This window comes from Podarcis bocagei (genome assembly GCF_964188305.1).
Source record: "Podarcis bocagei genome assembly, chromosome: 10".
Taxonomy (NCBI): Eukaryota; Metazoa; Chordata; class Lepidosauria; order Squamata; family Lacertidae; genus Podarcis; species Podarcis bocagei.
In genome coordinates, this window is record NC_138135.1 from 9,160,894 (window position 1) to 9,173,009 (window position 12,116).

General features: G+C 42.2%; 1 protein-coding gene across 1 annotated transcript in view; it reads right to left on the bottom strand.

The window, feature by feature from the left end:
- EXOC4 (exocyst complex component 4) overlaps positions 1-12,116 on the bottom strand; it is a 353,985-nt gene that overhangs the window by 171,168 nt on the left and 170,701 nt on the right. The window contains exon 10 of the mRNA XM_081209899.1: positions 3,264-3,360. Within this exon, the coding sequence (XP_081066025.1) occupies positions 3,264-3,360 (97 nt within the window). The remainder of the gene's footprint in view (positions 1-3,263; positions 3,361-12,116) is intronic.

Below are 12,116 nucleotides of genomic sequence, written 5' to 3' on the forward strand. Positions count from 1 at the left end.
TCTCCGAAGAGGAGAGTGTGTTGGTTGCATCTGGAAGTGCTGGGTCAAGCCTTTCAAGTGATGAGTCTCAAAACCTTGCCATGCTGGCCCACCAACCATTTAAGGCTATCATTTCCCCATGAAATGTCCAGGTGAGGAAGCAACAGGCACCAACTGAGGCTATCCAACAGCACCACCATGTGACTCCAAGCCTTTCAATTTCTCATAAGTTTCAGCTGCTTCAGCACTTGCAACTGTTCCAGATGCTGCTGCCACTGCAGCTGACTGTGGTACTATCCACCCTGCCACTCAAACACTTCATTATCTTGCTTGCATATGTCCTTGCCCTGTTCCACCTAATTGCAAGCTGTACCCTCTTGCTGATGCCCATTCTCTTCATAGCCCTGGTCAATCATTTGCAATCCAGCCCTATCAAGGGGCTGCTGTACCAACCTCCGCCCAGATGACATGTCTGCACTACAAACCTAACGTGCTCTCAGCAGTCATTGCTTTGCCACAGGAAATCCTGAAACTGCAATCCATGAGTTGGCTCTTTGGGAAGATTTCCCATTTCATTCATGCACATGGCTTATATATGTGAGCTCATGTATTTTTTATTGTTTAAGAACATTTTATCTACATCGATAAAGAGTACATGATGAGTGTTAGATTTATGGCAAAGACTTTATATGGTTATGATGCATCATCCTTTTTGCATTGACCCATTCTTGCTTCTATCTTCATATCGTTGTGCAACTTTCCTGGGAACTTTGCAACAAATGCACTCTCTCTCTCTCTCGGCTTCTTAAAAACTCAATAGCTTTCTTTCCGGGTTTATTTGTCTGCTTGACCCCCTTTGGCGGCAAACAATGTAATTTATTATTGATCAAGAGTGGGGGAAAGTTTAGTTGTGGCTTGTAGCAAATTGTTTATCATTCACTGCCAGTTATGATTAATAAGTAGCGAGCGAATGCTGCAGCCGCTGCAAGGTAAGCTGATTTCTTGATAAACAGGTTTCAACTTTACAAGACCTCAAATGAAGGCCCCTCTGCCTTTGGAAGCAGTGTGTCAATTATTTAAATACGTTAGAAATTCTCAGCAGGAAAACTCATCAGGGGCTGCTGGAACCTGCAAATACCTGAGCTAAGTAAGGTGGAAATGGGAAGCTTATTAGAGCACCATTCAAGTTTAATCTCCCTCCTTCCACTTTCCAGTATGATGATTAATTTTATTTTTATCATCAATTACTAAGCAGCAGCAGCAGGTTTGTTTCCCAGGTCAGTAAATAACAATTTTTGCCTTCTGACGTTGTTCTTGTGCTTTCCTCCCAGTTTTGTCCTATATCGCTTGTCTCCATTGCTTCTGTCATTATGCATTGTACTGGTACTGATCTGAAGTTCTGTTTGAAAGATTAGATTTATTCAAAACATGGATCTGGAAACCAATCCTGGCTTCTGCTTTCAGGCACAAAAATCAGTGACAGAACTGCTCAAACCTGCCTTGCCTCTGTCTTCACCCAAAAGGAAAGCAGTGTCCAACCTGGTGATAACATAATAAACAGCAAGACGGGAGCTGAAGCCCAAGAAAGAAAGAGGTAGTAAGTAAAGGAACACCTAGCCATTTTAAACCAATTCAAATCTCCAGGACCTGGTGCGCTGCATCCAAAGGTACTAAAGAAGCTTGTGGATGTAATTTCAGAGCCTCTGTCTATAATCTATGAGAATTCCTAGAGAATAAGTAAGGCCCCTGTGGACTGGAGGCTGGCAATGTCCCTATCTTCAAAAGTGGAGTGAGAAGATCTACCATATTTTTCACTCTATAAGACTCACTTTTTCCCTCCTAAAAAGTAAGGGGAAATGTGTGTACATCTTATGGAGCGAATACAGGCTGCGCAGCTATCCCAGAAGCCAGAACAACGAGAGGGAGCGCTGCGCACCGATCCCTCTTGCTCTTCTGGCTTCAGGGATAGCCACGCAAAGCCTCTTGAGTGAAGCAGGAGCGCTCCTCCCTTTTCGCTCAAGAGGCTTTGTGTTGCTTTCTTGTTTCTTGTTTTCCTCCTCTAAAAACTAGGTGAGTCTTATGGTCAGGTGCGTCTTATAGAGCGAAAAATACGGTAGCTGCTGACCGGTCAGCTTAATATTGATACCAGGAAAGGTCCTAGAACAGATAACTAAACAGTTGGGCTGTGGGCACTTAGGAAAGGAAGCACTGATTACTAAGACCCAACTTGGATTGCCATGCCAGACAAACCTAATTTCTTTTTTTGATAGAGTTACAAACTTGGTGGATCAAGGGAATGCTGTGGACATAGCTATCCTGATTTCAGTAAGGCTTTTGACTCCCCATGATATTCTTGTGGAGACGCTTGTAAAATGTGGGCTGGATGAGATAACTGTGGGGTGGATTTGTAGCTGGTTGACTGACCAAATCCAGAGAGTGCTCACTAATGGTTCCTCATCATCCTGGAAAAAAGTGACAAGTGGGTAGTTGCAGGGTTCTGTTCTGGCCTGTAGTTGTTCTACATCTTTATGAACGATTTGGACATTGAGGTATTGAGCAGATGCACATCTAATTTGTAGATGACACCAAGCTGGGAGAGGTAGCCAATGCCACAGAACACAGAATCAGGATTCTAGATGACCTGGACAGATTGGAGAACTGGGCCAAAACTAACAACGGAATTTCAATAAGAACAAATGTCAGATTCTACACGATGTAGGTTAATGTAGTTAAGAAAACTGAAGTGGGGTGCAGTTTTATGTGCATCCTGCCCTAGCCTTTCTGTTTGGTAAATTCTCTTGGTTCATTTTACCCACACAGGTGTCAACCATAATTAATGCTAGTCAACCTATGCTTATATCCCAGGATTTTTTTGCCAGTTTGCCTGAATTGTTTGCACAATAAAGTCTACTTCTGCAAGTTATGGAGAGGCGCAAGAAGCTGAAGCATGATGAAACCCCCAGACCATCAGAAATCCTATTCAGCATACCCCTCTTGGCTTCTGAGATTTCAGCAGTGACTTCCTCCACACTGTCAAGCCAATGTCACAGCTGTAATAAAGTAGATGCTTGACAATTTCTTCCTTTCCAGAGGAAACAGAGGGTCCCAAGATTCTGAATTCTATACACAATATGAAACAATACGGTTTCACTGCACATTGGGAACAGCCCAAAGCTTTGCTATAACAAACTGAATATCTGAACACAGCCTAATAAATAAATGTTTTTTTTTTTCCATATTTACATTACACACACATGCTACACAAAGCAGTAGGATAGGGTTACCTCAGAAGCGGGTGAAAGATGACTGTGATATTTCGGGCTCCTGGCTTGCAGACAAACTTTGTCCCACCGCCTTCGATCAAGTTGTCATCAGGACCTCCTTAAAAAGAAACACACAAAACATGGAAAAGTTTGTTTTCAGGAACTGCCCTCATGCTCATCTAAATTAGTCGACCTTAGCTCTGAATAAATGCCAGTCTGAGTAGGATCAGAATGCTGCAGTTTTTTAAGAGCTGCTTACTCCCTTCCCCCTTTTTTTGGATGTTGATATGCATGGGCAGATAGGTTGGTAACTTCTATGGAGTTACTTAGAAGACTGCACAAGTGAGAAGCATGGTACCAGTCACAGTCCAGGATAGGTGTTTCTTTCCCCTATGCAATACACAGCAACCCCAAGGTTCAACACTGTGAGGAAAACTCATGGAATCTTCAAATGAGACATCTTTATTGGGGTTTAAATCCATCCTACCTAATGCCCCACCCCACCCAGAATTCCCAGTTTCTGATGCCCAAAGCGACAGAGGGGAACAACCCTTTCTGACCCAAGTAAGCTGCAATTGCTACTAGTCTAAGGTAGTTATTCAACATTCTACTTTGTCACCAGTCTACTACTGAAATTTACAGACAGGACCAAACTTCTTCCAACAGAGACTGTAAGCCAAACCGCACTATTACAAAACAATATTGCACAGTTTTCTTGAGATTTACCAGGCTTCCACCTCTGGATTACTCTGAATATCCCACAAGCAAGACATGGACAAGAGCTCTCCTTTGTTGTTTGTCTACAGTCTTCTGCCTCCTATGCATAGAATTTTAACTCGCCAGTTTAACTTAGAAGGGAAAGGTCATGTTAACTACATTTTAAGTTCCAAGGCCTGGAAACAAAAACAGCAGGACTTCGTACCTAATCAGTATATACGGTACTTAAATAAACCATTGTTTGGCTGTGCCAGGGACTCCTTAACAACTAAACCTGCCATGCGAGGGCTTTGGAACCAAGGCGAGAAAATGCAGCTTGATTATGACTGCATTAGCTTTGTGATAAGCTACCTGCCCTACCCAAATGCCCAACCCTAGAACCAAGGAGGATGCAACATGCTACCTTTTTAAAAAAAAATTGAGCCAAATCTCTCCATGTATATATCGGTGGACCTTTTTCAGCCACATTACTTCTCAGCCATTTTGAAAATGATGGTATCTCTGCAATGCCATAAGTCTGCAACTGCTCCTATGAAGTCCTATATGAAAAACAACCTTCACCTTCACAGAACGCTGTTTTTACTTTTATGAATTCCAGGAACAGCAGCTTTTGTGACCTCCTCACCATTCCCAGAAATCTCGCATTCTTACTAACGGTTCTTTTATTTTTCATATCTTTATGGTTCAAAATGGGTTATGGCTACTTTTTACAGCAAGCAGAAAAGCTTTAAATATTTTCCAGCTGCTGTATCAAGGAAGCGTGCCAGGATGTTGATTTAATTTCCCTGGTGATAAACCAAAAGGTTTCTCTTTTGGGGGGAGTGCAGAACGGATGTGAAGCAAAATTTATCATAAACTGAAGGATAACTATAGGAGTGAAGAGATGGGGTCCATCAGCAATGTAGCTGAATATTTTCATAATGGACCCTGAAATTAACAGTGCTATTTTGCACAGGTGTCTCCATGGGGAGAAAGAATTCGCTGCTACCAAGGTCTGTTGTATGTAACTTAATGATCCAACTGAGCCCAAAGCAGAGACACACAGCAAAACTGCCCACTCTCAATGGGGTTTCCTACTAACACTTTGCATAGGAATCTAAGAAGAGCCTCCTGGATCAATTTCATTGGATGTTCATGAGTTCTAGTGTTAAGAGAGAGAAATAAAAACTTTTCTCTATGCACGTTCTCCATGTCATTCATCATTTTACAAACTCCTATCATGTCACCTCTTACTTGCCTTTTCTCCAAACCAAAAAGCCCCAAACACTGTAACCTTTCTTCAATGTGGAGTCAATTCGATCTCCTTGATCATTTGGGTTGCCCTCTTCTAAACTCTTCCCATCTCCATGATATGCTTTTTGAGGTAAGGAAACCAGAACTGTACACAGTATTCCAAATGCAGCCACACCATAGATTTTTATAACAGCATTATGATTATTGGCAGTTTTATTTTTAATTCCATTCCTCATGATCCCTAGCATGGAATTTGCCTTTCTCACTGGGTCAACATCTTCATAGAGTTTATTCCTAGTTCGTCATCTCATGAGCATATCTGTGAAATTAGTATTTTTTGCCCCAACATACAACACATTACACTTGTTTACATTGTGTTTGCTATTTTACCACCCATTCACTCAGCTTGAAGTAGTCCTTTTGGAGCTCTTTACATTCTCTCTTCATCTTTAACAACCCTGAACAAGTTAGTATCATCAGCAAACCTGGCCACCTCTTTGCTCAGTTCTAGCTCTATACTGTTCATGAAAAAGTTAAAAAACACAGGTCTCAATACGGATCCATGGGGGACTCCACCATTTCCCACCTCTCTCCATTTGGAGAACTGTCCATTTATTCCTACTCTTTGCTTCCTGCAACTTAACCTATTTCTGGTCCTCTTCTTCTTCCCCGACTTACTCAGAAGTCTTTGTCAAAAGCTTTTTGGAAGTCCAAATACACAATGTCAACCGGATCACTTCTATCTATATGCTGCTGACTGACACTCTCAAAGGACTCTAATAGGTTTGTGAGTGTGCTCTGCGCTTCCCTCCTTCCAATCAGAGGGCAAGCCTAAATCAGGTAATGTAGAAAGGAATGCAAGGATCAGACAAGCATTCTATCTAGCCCAGCCTTTTCTACTCTGTCAGCAGCTCCCCAAGATCTTGGGGAGAGGGTTCTTCCCCATCACCTACTACCCTTTTTTCAAATCACAGATACCATGGATTCAGATCTTCGGCAGGCACCACACAAACACTTGTTGTTGTTGTTGTTTAGTCATTTAGTAGTGTCTGACTCTTCGTGACCCCATGGACCAGAGCACGCGAGACACTTCTGTCTTCCATTGCCTCCCGCAGTTTGGTCAAACTCATGCTGGTAGTTTTGAGAACACTGCCCAACCATCTCATCCTCTGTCATCCCCTTCTCCTTGTGCCCTCCATCTTTCCCAACATCAGGGTCTTTTCCAGGGAGTCTTCTCTTCTCATGAGGTGGCCAAAGTCTTGGAGCCTCAGCTTCACGATCTGTCCTTCCAGTGAGCACTCAGGGCTGATTTCCTTAAGAATGGAGAGGTTTGATCTTCTTGCAGTCCATGGGACTCTCAAGAGTCTTCTCCAGCACCATAATTCAATTCATCAATTCTTTGGCGATCAGCCTTCTTTATGGTCCAGCTTTCACTTCCATACATCACTACTGGGAAAACCATAGCTTTTACTATATAGACCTTTGTCAGCAAGGTGATGTCTCTACTTTTTAAGATGCTGTCTAAGTTTGTTACTGCTTTTCTCCCAAGAAGCAGGAATCTTTTAATTTCGTGGCTGCTGTCACCATCTGCAGTGATCCTGGAGCCCAGGTCCTTTTCCAAATACTTCTTCTTATACAATGTAGAAGTGGAGCACATTCCACTAATTTTAGGTTGTTGTTGTTTTAAAATAAAATATGCTTCATTGGCCTTCTGAAACCCTTTTCCGGATCTCTTGAACATCTGAGACATGTCAGGTTGGAACCAGTGTTAGAACCTGACCATTATGGAGTCCTGAATTTGGGACAACCTCCCTTGGTCTCTGATAGTTCACTCTGCAGCAAAATTGCTTTCATTCAACTGGCTTTTCTGGAATATTGTTTTAGACCATATGTTGTGCTGCTGTTTTAAAATTTGATTGATACAGTTGGTTCTTGTTTTAGTAAGCAAAGAATTATTATTAGTAGGAATATTTATATGTTTTTAAATTTGTATGCTGCCATATGCTTTTAGAAAGGCAGAAGAGAAATTGCAGTAATAAATAAGATTAAATTAATATTGTTTCTATTATAGTAACAACAAATTTCAAACTGCATACATTTACTCAGCCATCCTTTAAATAACACCATAAAAGTCAGCCAGACCAGCCACACACACACACACACCACCACCAACAACAACAACAACTGGTTTTAAAGCCAATTTCTTTCAAGTCCTGTCACAAAATAAAGCTTGTTCTTGTATGCACAATAATGCAGAGAATTTGGAAATAAGTTGTAGATAATTGAACAAATTTCTCAGCCTGGAAAGATGCTGTTTTAGAGTTGACTGGGAAATGGACCAGCCAACCTGTCTCAGCAAGGCTCCAGATTCTTCCAATTTTAAAACCTGCCCAACCTATTCCCATGTATATCCTGCTGGTTGTAATAATTGGAGGAAATTTGAACTCAGTGGAGGTTCTAAATATTTTAATACCAAAAAGAGGAGGGAGAAAATTTTACCACAGTTATCCAGTGGTACATAGATACGGCAGCTAAATAGTATTGTTAGCAGTGGAATTTTTAGAACTTAATATGCCTAAGGAGCCATTCCTTGGTCACCTGCCAGCAGCATTGAAAGTGCAAACCCAGCATCCTAGCCAAGGAGTTTAGTGCCATGAGCGACTATAATGATAGATACATAGAGATGGTTTTCAGACTATGACTACGATTCCTATAACTGAGCAGTACAAGACATTTAAGTCTAACAGAGCAGCCGTTTGGGATGTTATGAGGGAACTGGCCACCCTCAAATATTTCTTGGGACTTTAAAAGACTGGTTTGTTTGAGGATAAAAACAAACAAGCAAGAAGTCACTTCAACTTCTGGAAGCCTATAAAAAAAATTAAGACATTAATCAGAGGTTAAAGAAAGCAAAAAAGATCACCAACTATCTATGACAAGATCAGAAGCATTTTCCCCGCCTCTCTCTTACTCCAGAAGTAATTGGGATACGGGTGGCGCTGTGGTCTAAACCACTGAGCCTCTTGGGCTTGCCGATCAGAAGGTTGGCAGTTCGAATCCCCGCAACGGGGTGAGCTCCTGTCAACCTAGCAGTTCGAAAACACGCCCAAAAGTGCAAGTAGATAAATAGGTACCACTCCAGCGGGAAGGTAAAAGGCGTTTCCATGCGCTGCTCTGGTTTCAGTGTTCCGTTGTGCCAGAAGCGGCTTAGTCATGCTGGCAACATGACCCGGAAAAACTGTAAAGTGAAATGAGCGCTGCAACCCCAGAGTCGTCTGTGACTGGACTTAACTTGCTAGGGGCCCTTTACCTTTACCTTTATTATCTCTATTGGGAGGAGCTAGCAGTTTCATGGAGTAATGCAAAGATCTGTGAACCATCCAAGTTAACTAGAAACTATGTGTGCACCCAAAACACCATGGAATTCCTTGCTTGGGTGGGCAGTGATAGGGTGTCAGAATTTCAACTCTGCAATGATAAGATTCTGAATTTTGAGTGAATAATTTCCAATGCAATCTCATCCATCTGGCAGTTCCTCCCCAGGATCTCAGAGAGAAGTCTTTCACAGCCATCCTTGAAACCTTTTAACCGGAGATATTGTGAATTAAACCAAATACTTTTCAATGCAAATAATTTTCTCTATTCTTGAACTATGGCTCTACACTTCTGATGAATAGCTCGTGTGGCCTTCAATGCTGAAAAAGCTGTCCTCTCTTCCTAGATTCTTCTGAGAGAAGACCTTGCTATTTCCAAGGTTTTAAACAAGGATTTTGAACAAAAGAGAAGGGAAGAAACCACATTAATATTTATTGAGAGTAAGTACATCAGTGCACTCTTAAAACTCCTGCTAGAAGCAGAAAACTGTAACTCCTGGTAGGATTTGCTTCCACCTTATCCAGGTGGGTGTAAATGGATGGGGGTGAAGGGACAACCCAAGGTACCCCAGTCTGCTCCCTCTGACCACTCATCATCACCCCACCACCACTCCCCTGGTCTTCTTCCCCGGGAGTTCCCTTGGTGCCTCCCACCCAGCCAGTCCATGACATTCTACTTTCTCATCAACTTCTACCTGATGACCATTTCACCTGGAGACTTTACTTACTGAGATTGTTTTTTTCTGGTAGCCTAGCACCCAAGGTTTTATGAGGGAGAGCGAACATTTTAAAAATCCCTATTACAATAAAATGCCAAGGGGTTAATCTGCCGCATTCTGCACGCAGAGAATGTGCTCCAACCACTAACCTACAGACCCTGTGCCCACCAAGAGTGCTCTCTATGATTCTCAAACACAGCAGATTGAGTGTTCAAAAATCCAAAGTCAGGACTTTGAATTCCTAAATATTGGAGGGATTCTCGATATACAGTGGTACCTCAGGTTAAGTACTTAATTCGTTCTGGAGGTCCGTACTTAACCTGAAACTGTTCTTAACCTGAAGCACCACTTTAGCTAATGGGGCCTCCTGCTGCCACCGCGCCGCCGGAGCACGATTTCTGTTCTCATCCTGAAGCAAATTTCTTAACCTGAAGCACTATTTCTGGGTTAGCGGAGTCTGTAACCTGAAGCGTATGTAACCTGAAGCGTATGTAACCTGAGGTACCACTGTACATGTTAAACAGTAACGTAAACAGCTTGTTTCAATCCATCACATCATAATATACTTACCGGCAAGCCAATGCGGCTCCAAGGCTTATTGTGACAAAAGTGTCACCCTCCACGGGTTGTATTCCTGAGCATTTTAGTAGTCTATGTATACCAATACAGTATAGTCCTGCAGTCGACTCGCAGGTGTGGCTCTGCCAACCTCCCCATCTTCCAGACTTACCACTGATTCTCCACCACAACAATTCCACTAAGCTGCAGCCTGCTATTCCTAAACATGATTTATTACTTTCTCTCATTCCATCTGCCCCCCCCCCATATAAAGATTGGGGGAGAGGGAACAGCCTCAACTACATTTTATCATTTGATCAGAGTCAGACACACTTAAAATATTTTTTGACTCCATAATCTGTTATGTTTAAAATTCAAGCTGCTTTCCCCTCTCTTCTTATTTTTTGACCAGGATTCAGCAGGAGGAGGTTTGATTAATATATTTGCCATCTCCCGTATTTACTATTTTCCCTATCTACACCAAATGCCACTGAACAGCACAGTTGCGGCACAACCCTAGGCACAAACTCCACCAAGAGAATGCAGCAGCATTTTTAGTCATGATGTAAAATTAAAACAATATGGAGTATAACAGAAATGCTGTAAGCAATTAGACCACAACATGTCGCCTTATATTTGCATATGGTTTGCTGCCATTTCAAAACACAGTAAAAGGCTGCCATTCACACACACCCAACAACCTTTATTCAGAGTGAGCTATTCTATCCCCCAAATATCAGAAACAATGGCTTTTAAGTCTAGTGCTTTGTCCATTCCACTACTGGGAGAATTTACATTCCCAGTATTTCCCCCACAATCTTGTCAGAGCATCCAGTGAACATCCCTTCCCTGTCCACCTCCTCTCAAACCTTTTAAGCTGGATATTTAGGCTCGTATTCACTGCTAGTTCTACTCAAAGTCTTCTTCTTCTTTGGTGATCACTCATAGCCAAGTAAGATTGTCTTCCATAAACACGGTTTTAACAATGAGTTCGTAAGTGACTGCGGAGGCCAATGTGGATTTGCCAAGCGTGCCTTCATCTTAGCACATTTCTCCCTTGCGTACTGAGTTCAAGTGTCTTCAAAGCCCACGACACCTCTGGTAAAGTAGACCCATTGAAGTTAATGGACATTACTAATTTAGGTTCAGTAATAGCAATGGGTCTGTTCCGAGTAGGACTTGGGTGAATACAACTCTCTGCTATTATTTGTTACTGCCAAGCCTGAGCCACAGAGGAAACATACTGAGCTAACATACTGAGCTAACATACTGAGCTATGATACATGTTTACTCAGAACTAATTCCCACTGTATTCAAAGAGGTTTGATCCCTAGTCAATGTACTAAAGACTTCAGCCTAAATAGCTGGGCTGATGTGGGCAGCGCTCCTGACTTCCGACAAAGGGTTGCACCTTTTGGTCCTGACACTCTCAACCTCCGTTTCCAAAGGATGTACTATAAGTATGCAGAAGGCAATTAATGTAAAACATTTGAGCAATCATACTGAAATGAAATAAAGAACCAGGACAGAGGGCAGAAGCACCACAGAAATATCATTTCCGAAGGCAATTCAGAGATCTCATGGCTAAGCACCAAGGTCTTCTAAGCTCAATTCCATTACTCTGTTGAGTGACAACAGGAAGCAGATGAGGCAAGCTGGGGGCCAAGTGGACAGGATAAGTGGGTCTGGTGCACATAGCAGGATGCCTACTGCATCACATGCCCAAATGGCAAAATTGCCTCTAAACACACAAGGGCCTCCAAATGACCAAAAAGCCAGTCACAGTGTGGCTGTAAACAACTTGAAATTTCATGCTGGTGTAGAAAGGTGTTGTTTCGGAATAGTGACCTGAAATCAACAAATCTATTATCATTTACTCTTAATCGCGCACACTGGGTCAATAAAACCATACAGTGTGTCCCCATATATAAACACTCATAGTGTTTATATATAGTTGTCCCCATATATAAACACTCGTAGACAGATTAAATATGGCATGGAAGATATTGGTACAACAAATACCTAAGGATTAAGGAGCTTTGCCAGCTCCAGCGTTGCTGTGACTAACAAACCCTCCAGGGGCCGGTTTAACAAATTGCTCCTGATACTGGTAAACTTGTGGGTCCTCATCAAGCTAAGACACCATTGCCAGTCTTGCTTGAAATCTGCTACATCAAAGCTCAAACAAGAGAAAATCCTACTTGGCTATTCTGAGCTGTGATATCTTTATCAATCTGCATGGGTGGGGGGGGGGAGAGAGATTGCCATTACTT